Source organism: Gracilinanus agilis, chromosome 2, assembly GCF_016433145.1.
Source record: "Gracilinanus agilis isolate LMUSP501 chromosome 2, AgileGrace, whole genome shotgun sequence".
NCBI lineage: Eukaryota > Metazoa > Chordata > Mammalia > Didelphimorphia > Didelphidae > Gracilinanus > Gracilinanus agilis.
In genome coordinates this window covers 366,447,367-366,463,891 of record NC_058131.1, presented here as the reverse complement: position 1 = coordinate 366,463,891, position 16,525 = coordinate 366,447,367, and the positions used below count along the sequence as shown (strand labels likewise).

The following is a 16,525-nucleotide window of genomic DNA, read 5'->3' as shown; positions in this document are numbered from 1 at the left end:
AATATCTAGAAAAATCTCCCACATTAAAATGTGAGGTTCTTGAGATCTGGAGCTGTTTTAAAGGCTTTTCTTTGTATTCCTATAGCTTACCACAGAGCCTAGCTGATAATAAGAGCTTAAATGCTTGTTGTCTGAATATGGAAAAAAGAGTTAGAGAACAAGTCTAACCCTTTTATATGCAAGAGCTGCTTAATGATATCCTTAAAGCTCAAAGTTTATTTGCCAAACAGCCTGCAATTAGAGATGGTGAGGGATTTGGGATTTGGGATTGGTTAGTTAGAATCTAAGAAGATGCAGGCACTTGAAGGTAAATTTCAAACACTCTGATCCAAATATAATTAAACTTTTATTTGGCTACTTTTTATTTCTTTTTAATTAAAGATTAGATGAAAGGTACTGTTAACATCTTTGAGTTTTTTCAAACTAGCTAATTTTCCCATAAATTCCTTCTCTGTGTATGACTAAGGTAAGGATGATGAACTTAGGCATATTGAGTAAAGTTAGTCACAATTAGGGTATTTGGATTTTCAGAAAAAGAATCACTTACAATGGAGTTTATATATATATATTTTTTCTTACTGTTTTTTAAAGCAGTTTTAAAAAATCAAGTATTTTCCCAAAACAAACATTTCTATTCAATTTACTTAAGTTTTATTAGCTACGTAATAACTAATGAATGACAATCTTATCTTTATATCTTCCTTTTCCATCATATTGACTTTAAATACTAATATTTTCAAAGTGATTCCTGTAACTTTATGCCCATCTTATCTAGCTCTTTATGTTGAAGGAAAAACCACTTAGTTGTAATGTTAGTATTTGAATAAGTGGCATTTTCCATTTGAGAAGAGATTCCCTTTGCCCTCTTGTGGACAAATAAGATTTTGTAGCTTTCAAACTGTAGTACCCCAAATTCATTGCCGCTTCCATTGCAATTTTTGTGACAGAATAAAATAAAGTATTGCTGGTAAATGGTGTGGTGTGCCTACGAGTTTCATTTTTAGTTGTGATGTTTTTGTTTTAAAAATGATTTATTATTACAATAAAGATACTTAGGTTACATTGTACTTTGGAGTTATAGTAGGTCTTTATTAATTCTTTCAGTGAAGGTGTTACCAGTGTTTTGAGGATATAAAGAAAACATTGCAAAAATAGTAATGGTTCTTTGATATCGCTACTTATGAATTCATATTTTTTCATGTTGCATCAGAGAAATATGTGCTTGCTTTGTCTTTTCAAGGTGAAGCTTAAATTTTGCCAAAATTATGGAATTTTACTATAAAATAGTTTAAAAATGTTTAGTTACACAAGTCATCATTGGAAGCAAAGAATATTTACTTAGTACCTATTTTCTGCAAAATACTGTATTATTCTTAAAGAGAGACAGCTAGATGGCTCAGTGGATAAGAGTGTTGGGCCAGGAGTCAGGAAGATCTGAATTCAAATCTAGCTTCAGGCAATCACACCAGCTGTGTGACCCTGGGCAAGTCACTTAACTCTATTTGTCTCAATTTCCACACCTATAAAGTGAACTTGGAGAAGGAAATGGCAAATCACTCCAATATCTTTGCCATGAAAACCCCAAAGTAGGTCACAAAGAATCAGACACAAATGAGCACCAATTATTTTTAAAGATAGTATGCTAATTGGTTTTCACTGATATTCACATTGAAGATGTTACTTTTTTGAAATTCAAGTGAGGGAATGTCCTTTTTTTGCAATTCTGAGTCTTAAAGTGTTACCTAAAGTGCTGAGAAGTAAAGAGTCTTGCCCAGGACTACCAAACCAGGGACATGGCAGTCAAGTCTTCCCCATTCCAAATCTCTTCTCTACTTCTATACCATGTTGTCTATTAACTCTATAGCTATAAAATGAACTTCTGCTATGTTTCATGATTCAGGGTTTGGCAGAACCAGGAAGTTACCATGAATTCTGTCGATTTTTGGCTCGTTTAAAGACTAACTACCAATTGGGAGAATTAATAATGGTGAAAGATTATCCCGAAGTTATCAGATTGATTGCCAATTTTACCATTACTAGTCTCCAGGTAAGGAGAAATTTAATTACCAACATCATTTGACAAAAAAAAATTTTTTTAAGTAATTTGGGGGCTTAGTTTATGCTGTATATTTGTGGGCATGTTTTTCCCCCTACAAAAAAACTGTACCTGGCTAATTAGCATAATTGTGAATATTTTCATTTTTATCATGGGTTAACACATAGCATAATTAAAATAAGCTGTTTTTTTTTATAGCATTGGGAATTTGCACCCAACAGTGTTCATTATTTGTTAACACTGTGGCAGAGAATGGTAGCATCTGTACCTTTTGTGAAATCAACGGAGCCTCATCTGTTAGATACATATGCACCTGAAATCACAAAGGCATACATTACTTCTCGATTGGAATCTGTCTCCATAGTTATCAGGTACTGAAAATTTAAATGTTTTTAGTTCAAACCTGTCTTTGATATTGCAGAAGTGAGGTGGTTCGGGGGAATAGAGCACTGGGCCTAGAATCAGGAAGATCTAAGTTCAAATCCAGCCTCAGATATCTACTAGCTGTATGATTTGAGATAAGTCACTTAACTGCTGTTTGCCTCAGTTTTCTCATTTGTAAAGTGGAAATAATAATAGCCACTACTTTTCAAGGTTGCTGTGAGGATCAGATGAGATAATAATTGAAAAGCATTTAAGCACTATGCATAGTATGTAGTATACAGTTAATAAATGTTAACTATTAGGCTCTGCATTGTTTGTAAATATTAAAAAATGCTTTAACATATTTAGTTAACTTCACCTGGTATATTTTCAGAGATGGTTTAGATGATCCACTGGATGATACAGCAACTATATTTCAGCAGCTTGAACAGTTGTGCACTGTCAGCAGATGTGAATATGAAAAGACATGTGCTCTTCTTGTACAATTATTTGACCAAAGCACAGAGAATTATCAGAAACTGCTACAGTCATCTACCAGAGCATCTGTAAATATAGCAATCCAAGAAGGTCAGTATCATTCAATTTAACTTTTAGGTTACCATCAGCTACTTAATTGTTAGGCTTTGCTACAAATTAGTTATCTATTACAATGATATTAAGTTCTCTACTATTCAATGAGCTGTATTTTAAAATAACTAATTTTCATTATTTCTATGTAGATCAACTAGGACAGAAGGAACACCTCTATACATTTAAAGCAAATGTCCATGGTTCTAATTTAGGAATGCTTCTTCTGTTTGTTTTATTCTGTATCATTTGAGTTCTGAGAGAGATGGATGATGTTAGTTTGTGTGTATCCACTGACTTTCTACCTCAGTTCTCTTTCCTTTTATCCTTAAAAGGGTAACACCTTACACTTTTAACGTTACATATTTTTTCAATGCACTTACATGCCCATTATCCAATTTGGTTTCATTTGATAAAGATTTAAGAAAAGCCTATATTAGGTTTAGCAATTAAGAATCATTAGAGAGTGAGACCGTATTTAAGAAGGACATTGATAAGTCAGTGTCCAGAGGAGAGCAGCCAAGGTGGTGAGGCAACTTAGATTCATGATATATGATGTTCAATTGAAGGAAATAGGGATCTTTAACTAGTAGAAGACTTAGATAGGACATGGTAACTATCTTCACTTTTTTGAAGGTCTGTCACATGGATGAAGTCTTTTCCTTGGCTCCTTAGTAGCAGTGGGATGAAGCTTCAAAGAGGAAAATTTAGGTTTGACATAAAGAAAATCTTCCTAACAATTAAAATTACCTCAAAGTAGAATAAACTTCCTCTGGAGTTATTGAATTCCCTCTCCCTAGAGGTCTCCAAAGAAAGACTTGATGAGCTCTTGTTGGATATGATGTAGAAAGAGTTCATTTTCAGGTATGAGTTGGACTAAATGACCCTGAGATAAAATGGAATGGAATGAAAAAGTATTAAGTAATTAGTATGTGTCAGGCATAATCCCTGGGAATAAAGATAAATTTGAAATTAAGGTAGACAACACATCTAGGAGAGTTCAGCTGTCAGGTGAAAGGAAAGGCTAGCTGGTCCCTAAGGCATATTAGAAATGTGGATGACAAGTCACAGAGAATCCTTACAGTATAGTATCTGGGCAGATAGCTATGCCTGATGGGCCTCAACATCTATTGTTTGGTAAAGGTTAAAAGTTCTCTATCTTAGCAGAAGTATTGTAATTGTTATCTCCTGCTTCATCAAATATTCATGAGTACCCATGTTCATTGAGCAGCCCGGGGCCTGAGTCAACAACTGTTACAAAAGGGAAACCCTGGTGAGATCTGGGCATTAGGAATCTGACTAGGGCTGGTAGTGACTAGAAAGGAGTTCCAGAACTGTTGGCTCTGCCCTCCAGAGATCCCTTCCAACTCAGATTCTGTGTTTCATTTCATTCAAATGGTAGGATAGAAAGCTGGTTTGAAAGGAATTGAAAACTGAGAATGGATGAAGAAATGAAAGAATAAAGCATCTGTATTCTTTTAATGTTAGGAAAAGAGCCTAGGGAGAGATTAAAGAGAGAAAAAGGGAATGTTTAATGAGACCAACTGTTAAAAGGAATAAGAATGAAATTAAGAATAGATAGAAGCTCTTATTTAAAAGAAAGACAACCATTTTGTCAGATACCAGTGTAAAGAAGAGAATGGATGACTATGGAGACAATGAGGTATGGAATAAAGGGTAAGACAGAGGTGATCTCTATTTTCCCAATAAAGTAGGAGAGGTCATTTGCTAAAGTGTGTGTGAAGATATTAGAAGCAAGAGCAAAAAAACTCTGGAATAACCGTTGGATTAAAGAAAATTTGGAATAACCATTAAGCCATGTGGGCTAAAATATGCCATGGAGATAAGTCTAGTGTATTCATTTTGTTAATGAGGGAAGTAAGGTTCAAGGGTTTTAAATGACTTGCTCAAAGTAGTTAGTGGTAAAACTAGAACTAAATTTAGAAATTCAGCCTGTCTCCACATCAGATTTATTCCATCTACACAGTTGCAATTCAAGTTTTTTTGTCACTAAATATGTCATTTATTGCTTGGGGTTTTTTTTCAGTCTTATATTTTAAAGGGTAGTATGGTATGACTATATAGGTTTATACAACTCACTTTACTATTATTTTCTATTAATATTCCAGTGTTTAGTCTAGTGTCCTCATGGCAGCCTTATACTATACCCTTCCTGGATCTTGTGCTCCTGTGATAAAATATTAATTTGACAGTGGAAATTACTAGGGACAGTATATGTATGCAGTCTTAAAATGATGTATTTTTTCCTCAACTATTCATTCCTAGTTTAATTAAAGAATATAACTTTTTCCATATGCTTAGGGAGTTGGAGTTTAGATTTTCTAAAAATATAGACTCACTAAATAATAAATGTAAAAGAAAGATCTGTCCTCTTTCAAAAGAGTATTGAATGAAAAGGGAAAAAATAATCTAAGATATAGAAATATGATAAATGAAATAACATGACTATAAATTCACATTTAATAAACATTTGTTAAGTGCCTATCATATGCTACCAATCAATAATCAACTGATATATGCTCAGAACAGGAAATACAAAGATACAAATAACAGAAACTGCCTGAAAGGAGCATACTTTGTTCTGGAAGGTTTTAACAAGTAAAGAGAAAAGTATCATAGAAAAGGAGAAACCCAAAAAAGAGTTCTCTGGGATACTTCAGGAGGGAAGAGAACACTATCTCCAACAGCTGTTGGGGAAGAGACTGATAGTACCTTGAAAAACTGAACGTAAGGAGGTTCAATTATTATGTATTATAATGTAAGCATTTTAAAATTTTACTTTATTTCTCTAATTTATTCTATATTCACTTCTCCCTTTTATTTCATTACCACAAACTGAATTCAGTAGTAATTTGTATCTGAAATTGCTAAGACAAATAAAAAGCTTCCATTCTACCTAAGAAGATAGGTAGATAAAGAATTTGAGATAGGAGAAGGCACTTAAAATTAGGAAAATTAAGAGAGGTTCCCCATAAGATGTATCCTTTGAAGGAAGCCTTGAAGGAAGCTTAGTGTGTTTTGAGAGGTTAAGAGTGCATTCTAGACACAGTCTAAGGAGAATAATGGAGTTAGAAGAGGAACTAGAATGCAGTTTGTAGGAGCAAATAGATCAATTTGCCTGAAATACATTCCAGGCATGAAAGAAATTATGATGAAATGTCTGTTAAGATAGACTGGGGGAAGATTTGGAAGGCTTTAAATTCCAGACTGTGGAGTTTGTATTTTATCCTAGAGGCCGTAGGGAGGCACTGAGAATTCTTGATCAAGTGAATAGAATAATAACGCATGGTATTTACATAGCATTTTAAACATTTACAAAACACCTAAATAATAATACCTTATATATTTACACAGCACTTAAAAGTTTTCAAAGTGCTTGACATAAGTTTTCTCATTTGAACCTTAAAAATCTATGATTTATATGTTACAGGTATTATCATCTCCATTTTACAGGTGAGAAAACTACTTAGAGAAGTTAACTCATGAACACACAGATACCAAGTGTTGAAGTCCATGTCCCACACTCTTTCCACTATACCACACTGCCCTTCTGAAATGATCAGATCATTACTTTAGGAGAATTATTTTGGCAACTGTGTGGAGGATGGATTGGAGAGGGGAGACACTTGAGTCAAGAAGACAAATTAAAAGACTTGAAATAATCTAGATGAGAGATGATGACCTGAAATAGAATGGTGGTAAAGTGAGTAGAAAAAAGGGAGGGAGTGGAAATAAGAGTTTTTGTCCACCTCTAGTAGAATCGACAAGAATGGCAACTGACTGGATATAGAGTTAGGGAAAGGGAGAAGTTGAAGATGACTTCAGAATTTTGAACCTGAATAACTTAGGATGATATGTCTACCACAAAAATAGGGTATATCCAGAAATGTATGACTCTACAACTTGAATCTTTTATCTTTGTGTCAGGATGTGGGTAGCATGCTTCATCATAGGTCTTCTGGAAACATTGTTGGTTTTTACTTCCATCAGAATTCTTCAGTCTTTCAGAGCTAATTTTCTTTAGTGTCATTGTTCTATAAATTGTTCTCCCGCTTCTTTTGCCTGACTTCAGTTTATACCAAGCAAGGTTATTTGAAATGATCTCTTTCTTACAATGCAACATATTCCATTACATTCATATGTCATGATTTGTTCACCCATTATGCCCAATTGATGGGCTTCCCATTCCATACCCCCCTTTTAATTCTTTTTTTCTCTTCAGTTGCTTCAGGTTCAGGAAGATTGATCTCCTTGTGAGCATTTCTTCCCCCTTCCCTACCCCAATCTCTGCTTGTTTTCCTATTGAATTTGATTTCTATGCCAAACTGGTTATGTATCTATATGTCCATGTTCAAGCCTGCTTTGTATGTTTCAACAAGAAAGGTTCATATGTTTCCCCACAATTCTTCTTTTGTGTTTATCTACTCTACTTTTTACATGCTCTGAGAGTAACAAGTTCCATTTATTTCTTCCTTTCTATACAATGTATTTCCTTTTTTTTTTACCCTCTTTAAACCCAGAACTAATCCACCAGTAGGTCCAGTTTTTCTTTCTTCAACTTCCTCAGTACTTTTTGAAGACATTAAGGTTCCAAAAGGTCACTCGTTTCTTCTCCTCATTGGAATATTAGCTCTCCATCATTATCCAGTCTCTTCCATTTTCTCAAATAATTTTACCTTTCTGTTTTTCTGTAGACCTTGGTTTTGTGTTTTAGAGTTCCTATTCAGCTCTGGTCTTTTCATCAGAAATGCTTGAAAATCTTCTCTTTCGTTAAAGATCTATTTTTCCTTCTGCAGAATGATATTTAGCTTTGCAGGGTTAAACAATATTTGGTTTTTAGCCTTTGTATTTTATTTTATTTTATTTTTAAACTAATTAATTTATTTAGAATATTTTTCCATGGTTACATGATTCTTGTTCTTTCCCTCCCAACTTCCTTAGCTGATGAGCAATTCCATTTGGTTATACATGTATCATTGTCCAAAACCTATTTCCATATTATTATTATTTGCAATAGAATGATTATTTAAAGTGATCCCATATGACCCCAATCATATGCCCATTGAACCATGTGATCAGTTATGTTTTTCTTCTGTGTTTTTACTCCCACAGTTCTTTCTCTGGATGTGGATAGCGTTCTTTCTCATATGTCCCCCTGGGTAGTCCTCTTTCTTCATCTCTTCTAAGTTTTCAGGTAGTCTTTGTAGAAAGTCACCTTTTCCCTTGAATCTGCTTAATGTTGTTATAGAGATACTCTTCTCTTCTGAGTTGTTTTTTGGGGGGGATTTTTAAATATAAAATATTTTTAATATTACTTGGTGTATTTTTTGGTTTACTTATTTCTTTAGCTTTATTTCTTGACCTAGGCCATTGTTCTAGAGGCTTGTTGTGCTGGGGGGGTGGGGGGAGGTCAGCCCTGCATAGATTTATTCTAGCTAATCCAGGTTTCTATGTTGACTTCCACCCCTCACTGTTAAATACGTTCCCTTTTTGGAACTTTGAGATTTGGAGCTCTGTATAGGCCCTCTTTTACATTTAAGGACAGAGTGCTAAGAACCTTGAAGCTCTTGTCACCTAGTTTGTTCCTGCCTAAGCCCTGGTATAACAGGCTGCTTCCTACTATTCTCCCAAGGTTTCCATGCCCTGAGGCTTTCTCATGGGAGCCCTTTACTCTGTGGTATTTGCAAACAAGCTTTGTGTAGACGAGAAATACATATAGATATAGATATAGATATAGATATAGATATAGATATAGATATAGATATAGATATAGATATAGATATAGATATGACTTTCTGTGCAGTTCTGAGATGGAAAAAGTTAATTACCATAATTTCACTTTGGAGTTCTTCATCATTATTAGTTTGGAGCAGATTTCAGTTTTTTGGTGTTCGGAGGCCAGGCAGTCTGTTTTTATTCAGGGAGCCATCTTGGTTAGAAGTCATAAACTTTCTTTTTAGACATGTTGAGTTTGATATACTCTCAGAATATTCAGATATGCAGGAGGCAATTAACAATATATTCTGGGAGCTCAGGGAAGAAATTACAGTGGGCTATAGAGATTTGAATTTGATCCCCATAGTATTGTTATTTGAATCCATGGGATCTAATATGGCTAAGTGAGAAGTATATGTGTGTGTATATATACATAGGGAAAGAAAACTAGGAGAGAGAGAGAAAGAAATGATAGATAATGGGGAGGAGGAAGATAGAAGAAGAAAGAAAGAAAAGGAAGATAGAAAATGGAGAGAGGGAAGAATTATAAATTTTTAAATACTTACTATGTTCTAGCCATTATTCTCTACATTGGGCATATAAATACAAGCAACCAACTCAGTCCCTACCCTCAGGGAACTTTCTTTGAAATAAGGCAATAATGGGGACATGGAAAGTGGAGGTAGAAGGCTATGCATTGGTTGAAGCTAATATCCTAAAAGTGAAGTAGAAGTTTGATTGAGAGCAAAATAAGCTAAACACTCATCTTTTACAAATTCAGGATTTTAAAATGTAGTACATACAGAGTCCCAAGTTTCTGATGGAAGAAAATTGAGAGTGATGATCTGGGTGGAGGCATTGTGATTTGGAACTAATAAAGGAAATAAGGTGGAGTGTTAGTTGGGGACAGGATAAAGCAAGAGCCTTCTTTTTAGAGTCTCCCAGTTCACTGGGGTGATGAGTGTTGGGTAGAGGTAGCATGGTTTGAAGCTAGTACCCAGACTTCTTAGAAGCAGAGAACATAGTGAAAATAGAAAGAATCCCCCTGTCCCCTCCTGAAAGAAATGCCAAAATGAAGACTTTCAGGAACATTATCTGAAATCTAGAGTTTCTGAGTCAAAGAAAAAAATACTACAAGCAGTCAGAAAGAAAGAATTCAAGTACCAAAGAGTCACAATCAGGATCAACTATTTAGCAGTCCCCACTATAAAGGAGCAAAAAGTTCTGAATAGTATATTCCAAAAGGTAAATGATATAGGCTTGTGGCCAAAAATAACTTACCCAGCAAAACTGAGTAGCTAAACTGCAGAGTGAAAACATGAATCTTTAATGAAATTAAGGACTTTCAAGCACTCCTGATGAAAACACCAGAGCTTTATATAAACTTCTAAGTGAAGAATCAGGAATTAAGAGAAACATAAAAAGATAAACAGTAACAAACAATGATGAAGGACTATACAAGGATAAACTGCTTATATTCTGATATGGGGAGATGATACATATGTCCCCTTTGACTAATCTCCAGGAGTCATAGAGTTAGATTAGATAAGACCTGGTTCTAGTACATCTCAGTGATCTTAAGGGAAGAATAGAAAAGTTGAAAAGGGATATACAAGGATATAAGAGTAGGGTAGGAGACTTAATAAGACTGAGGAAGTAGGCATGGATAGAAATGAGGAAGGGACTATGGAAGTGGCTGACACTTGAATCTCACTGTCCTCTGAAGGAAAAATCCACACAAATAATTAGAAACTGAAATACATTTCATTCCACAGAGAAATAAGAAGGAAAGAATTGAAATTAAGAGAGGGATTAGTTTTAAGCAAAACAAACTCCAAGGATGAAAACTTTTTTTTGGAGGTGGTGAAGAATGGGAATCTGAGAAGGTACCCATAAATGTGGAATGATTGAACAAATTATGGTTTATAAATATGATGGAATACTTGTATACTGCAAGAAATGATGAAGAAAATGGTTTTTAAAAAAACCCTGAGAAGCCTTATATATGGACTGAGGCAGAGTAAAGTGAACAAAGCCAGGCAAATACAATAATAACAATGTGATGATAAGGTCAAAAGAATTTCAAAAGAATTAGGAGCTCTGATCAGCACGATCATGAAACATGCTGTTCACCTTCAGAAAGAGAGGTAAAATACTCAAAGTGCAAGAGGAGGCACTTTTTTTTTAGACATACAAATTCAGAAATGTATTTTGCTTGACTCTATGTTTGTAACAGGCTTTGTTTTTCTTTCTTTTTTTATTTTAATTTTGAATATTTTCCCATAGTTACATATTTCATGTTTTTTTCCCTCTCCCCCAAACCTCCTTAACCCCCCTTACCCAACGCACAATTCCACTGGGTTTTACATGTGTCATTGATCAAGACCAAATTCCAGGGGCAGCAGGGTAGCTCAGTGAATTGAGAGCCAGGCCTAGAGATGGGAGGTCCTAGGTTCAAATGTGGCCTCAGACACTTCCCAGCTGTGTGACCCTGGGCAAGTCACTTAACCCCCATTGCCTAGCCCTTACCACTTTCCTGCCTTGGAGCCAATACACAGTATTGACTCCAAGACAGAAGGTAAGGGTTCAAAAAAAATTTTTTTTAAAGACCTAATTACATATTATTGATAGTTGGACTAGTTATCCTTTAGTGTCTACATCCCCAATAATATCCCCATCAGCCCATGTGTTCAAGCAGTTGTTTTTCTTCTGTGTTTCTCCTTCCACAGTTCTTCCTCTGAATGTGGCTAGTTTTCTTTCTCATAAGTCCCTCAGCCTTGCTCTGGATGCTTGCATTGCTGATAGTAGAGAAGTCTGTTATGTTCGATTGTACCACAGTGTATCAGTCTCTGTGTACAATGTTCTCCTGGATCTGCTCCTTTCACTCTTCATCAGTTCTTGGAGATTATTCCAGTTTACATGGAATTCCTCCAGATCTTTATTCCTTTGAGCACAATAGTATTCCATCACCAACAGATACCACAATTTGTTCAGCCATTCCCCAATCGAAGGACATTCCTTCATTTTCCAATTTTTTGCCACCACAAAGAACATGGCTATAAATATTTTCGTACAAGTCTTTTTCCCTATTATCTCTTTGGGGTGTAATCCAAGCAGTGTTATGGCTGGATTAAAAGGCAGATAGTCTTTTTTTTTTTTTTTTTTTTTTTAATTTTTTAAACCCTTAACTTTTGTGTATTGACTTATAGGTGGAAGAGTGGTAAGGGTAGGCAATGGGGGTCAAGTGACTTGCCCAGGGTCACACAGCCGGGAAGTGTCTGAGGCCGGATCTGAACCTAGGACCTCCCGTCTCTAGGCCCCGCTCTCAATCCACTGAGCTACCCAGCTGCCCCCGGCAGATAGTCTTTTAAATCCCTTTGGGCATAGTTCCAAATTGCCATCCAGAATGGTTGGATCCGTTCACAACTCCACCAGCAATGCATTAATGCCCCAATTTTGCCACATCTCCTCCAACATTCATTACTCTCCTTTGTCATTTTAGCCAATCTGCTAGGTGTGAGGTGATACCTCAGACTTGTTTTGATTTGCATTTTTCTAATTATTAGAGAATTATTTAGATAATTAAATAATTATTTAGAACACTTTCTCATGTGCTTATTGATAGTTTTGATTTCTTTATCTGAGAATTGCCTATTCATGTTCCTTGCCCATTTATCGATTGGGAGATGGCTTGATTTTTTGTACAATTGATTTAGCTCCTTATAAATTTGAGTAATTAAACCTTTGTCAGAGTTTTTTGTTATAAAGGTTTTTCCCCAATTTGTTGCTTCCCTTCTCATTTTGGTAGCATTGGTTTTGTCTGTACAAAAACTTTTTAGTTTATCAAAATTATTTATTTTACATTTTTTGATTTTTTCTAACTCTTGCTTGGTTTTAAAATCTTTCCCTTCCCATAGATCTGACAAGTATACTATTTTGTGTTCGCCTAATTTATTTATAGTTTCCTTCTTTATATTCAAGTCATTCACCCATTCTGAATTTATCTTGGTGTAGGGTGTGAGATGTTGATCTAAATCTAGTCTCTCCCATATTGTTTTCCAATTTTCCCAGCAGTTTTTGTCAAATAGTGGATTTTTGTCCCAAAAGCTGGGTTCTTTGGGTTTATCATAGACTGTCTTGCTGACGTCACTTACTTCAAGCCTATTCCACTGATCCTCCCTTCTGTCTCTTCATCAGTACCATATTGTTTTGATGACCACTGCTTTACAGTACAGTTTAAAATCTGGTACTGCTAGGCCACCTACCTTCATTTTTTTTTTCATTATTTCCCTTGGTATTCTTAGTATTTTGTTCTTCCAAATGAGCTTTGTTATAGTTTTTTCTAATTCAGTAAAAAAGTTTTTTGGTAGTTTGATAAGTATAGCACTAAATAGGTAAATTAATTTGGGTAGGATGGTCATTTTTATTATGTTAGCTCATCCTACCCATGAGCACTCAATGTTTTTCCAATTGTTTAGATCTAGTTTTAATTGTGTGGAAAGGGTTTCGTAGTTGTGTTTGTATAATTCCTGTGTTTGTCTAGGCAGATAGATTCCTAAGTATTTTATATTGTCTAGGGTGATTTTAAATGGAATTTCTCTTTCTAACTCTTCCTGCTGCAAAATGTTGGAAATATGTAGAAATGCTGATGATTTATGTGCATTTATTTCGTATCCTGCAACTTTGCTAAAGTTTTTGATTATTTCTACTAATTTTTTTTATTTTCTTATGAAGGAAAGAAGAGAAGACAAATTTTTTGTTGACTAAAAATCTTAAAATATATTTTTTAAAAAGGAAAAAAGAATAGAAAGATAGGAAGGGACTGAATTGTGAAGAGGGACTAAAATATCAGATAGGTGAATTTGTATCTAATTTTAGAGGCAGTAGGGTTCTTCTGGAGTCTATTGAGTAAGCGAGTAAAAAGATTAGCCCTATGATTTAGGAAAATCACTTTGATGCCTATTTAGAGGACAAGAGATAAGCAAGGGGACAAAGTAGGAGTATATTGCCATAATCCAGGCTCTTAAGTGATGAAGATCTGAATCAGTTTAGCTTCTGTATGAATGCAGAGAAAAGAATGGATGCAAAATATATATAAATATAGAAACAAGGTTGCGATATATGGAGTAAATTAAGTAAATTAAAATATATTAAGGAAGATACTGAGGTTGTACAATCAGGAATGATTAAAAAGGATAGTATCATCTTTGAAATATCAGGGAAGTTTGGGAAAAGGAAAGTATTATAGGAAAGAATGAATTCTGATTTGAACATATGCTTGAAATGATTTCAGTATATTCAGTTTGAAATACCAAAAAAAACAGTGATGACGAATCTTTAAGAGACCACTTGCTGTGCCCCTCCCCATGAACACTAGGTGCATGCTGTAATGCAAGGATGCAACAGAGGCTTTTGCTCTTGCAAGGAGTCAACTGTAAATACCCCTGGCAGTTAAGCCTTGGAATCTTGATACAAAAGGCAGTTGGAACCTGAGATTTGAAAAGAGTGGAAGGTCCAACTGAGGCTCTGCTTTTGGCTTTCGGCTTTGCTTTGGCCTGTGCTTTTTGTCTCTGGCAATTTGAACCTAGCTGATTTCTCTGGACCTCTCCCTGACCTTCTCCATATTATATCCCTATTATCTTATCTGAATTTCCCTTTGGGCTCTGGGAGGAAGGGTGGTTGTGGTTTTGGTAATTAGACTTTGTGGGTTTAGTTTCCTGTAGGCAAGTAGGACACCTTTAAACCAACCTATCCTTTATTTTATTGATCTAGCATATACATTACTCTGTTCCCCTCCAGCTCTGCCACCTGTGAGTTGCTCCCATTACCCCAGACAGGAAAGGAAGGAAGCACTCTCATTGGGCTGCTGGGTGGAAGGGTAGGTGATGTGGGAAAATGTTGTCAGATGTGGGGGAGAAGGGAAGAGGAGAAGCTCTGCCTGAATCCCTCTGCCATTCTAGTAACAAATTCTAGGGGTGAGGAGTAGGGAGGGCAGCCAAGAGCCCACAGAGAACCCTCTGCGTGCCATCTTTGGCAGCCATGCCATAGGTTCACCATCACTGGAGTAGGAAATTGATAGTATGGACTTGCAACTTAGGAGAAAGTTTAGGGCTGGATAAATAGATCTGAGAGTCACCTGGAGTGAAGTGGTGATTGAACCCCTACCATGAGGCAGCTAGTAACATTGTATATCACTGACTTTTGAGTCAGGAAGCTCCGAGGAAGAAAGGGGAAAAAAAGAGAAGAGAATAATTGGGAGGAAACTAAAAAGAATGAAAGAAGAAAGTGAAGAGAGGAAGGAGTAAAGGAAGGAATGAAGTAAAGAATGAAAGAAAAAGCAATCTTAAGTGTTTACTATGGTTAAAATGCTCATTTGGGGCAGAGGGTGGGATGAGGGATTTGCAAATAGAAAAGGAAAACTGTCCCTGGTTTTGGGAAGTTTACCCAATTAATTTGGGAGGAAAAGTATTTCCAATCTGTAGAGAGGACCCGTATCAGATTATATAACATAGTCTATGGTGGACTTTCTAGCTCTATTCTGTAGCACATAAATCTGAAGTTGGGGGGGAAACTATTTGTCATGGCATAAATATCATTTCAATAAAGGAGTAAGAGATTTTCTAGTAGATAATATGTAATTTAAAATTAGGAAGTCAAGATTGGCAAGAGAGTATAGCCTAAAGAACTTAGAATTGGAGGGATTGGAAATAGCAGATAAGATGAATAGACTTATGAGGAATAAGACATAAGGAAGGAAGGAATAATAAATGCTGGTTGCTCAAATGATTTTTAGAAGACATTGGTCATAATATGATTGGAATACTTGTAAGTGAAGACAAGATCAAAGTTATCTCTTTGTGTAGCTGAGATGAAGTAATGGTCAATTTCAAAGACTAGAAATAATCAAGTTTTCTTCCTCCTTCTTCAACATTGGTAGTAAATGCTAACTAAGTGTATATTTAAATGATATTATTACTATATTACTCAAAAAAAGAATAGCCCAAGCATATAACTTAAATATCTAAGGAAAGTTTCCTAAAGGGGATATCATATATGTGGGTGGGTTCCAAGATGATGGAGAAGGATGCTAGAATGTTGGGACAGGTCCTATATTGAGTCATCATCTCTTCTCAACTCTTGTAAGGAATAAAATTTAGGTATTTATAGATATATATTAAAATATGTGGCCGCCAGGAATCAACAATTTAGGTTGATTCCGTAATTAAATCAGACCCAAGTCAGCATCGGGTTGAAGAGTTTATTTACAATCGGTAGGTAAAAGTAGGAATAAAGAGAAAAGTAGAGGCTAGTCCAGGCCTTTGGCCTGGACTGAGAGAGAAGAAGGTTATAAAGCTTAATAATGAAGCTGTAAGCCACAGGGCCCAACAGCCAGATAGGCAGAGTTTAGAATTGGCCCAGCTAGGCCAAGGAAGTCAGCCTAACTTACCCACGTGACAATATAGAACGTAATCTGTCTGTGGTCTCAGGAGATGCTTCTTCTTCCAGTTCGAGATGGCAACTGCCCCCACAGGAAGTTCACTAACTTACTTAAAGAGATAGTGTCTTTCATCACTTCCTGTGGTCCACCTCTAATTCAAATGGACAAATGGCAGTTTCTACATTGATTTGGACTGCCCAAAGGGCAGTCCCTTATTCTTGATTTGTTACTTATTGTCACGTGTGGGTAACTCGTCTCCCCTCCCCACTAAGGGAGGTGAGAGTGACATCATTAGCATGCCTGGGTTGAGTAGATTTTTGACTATTAGTGGGATCAAGCTAATT

General features: G+C 35.7%; 1 protein-coding gene across 1 annotated transcript in view; it reads left to right on the top strand.

Annotated features, from left to right (window-relative positions):
• RANBP17 (RAN binding protein 17) overlaps positions 1–16,525 on the top strand; it is a 344,793-nt gene that overhangs the window by 51,507 nt on the left and 276,761 nt on the right. Inside the window, exons 10-12 of the mRNA XM_044664454.1 lie at positions 1,901–2,047; positions 2,255–2,427; positions 2,814–3,007. Of these exons, the coding sequence (XP_044520389.1) occupies positions 1,901–2,047; positions 2,255–2,427; positions 2,814–3,007 (514 nt within the window). The remainder of the gene's footprint in view (positions 1–1,900; positions 2,048–2,254; positions 2,428–2,813; positions 3,008–16,525) is intronic.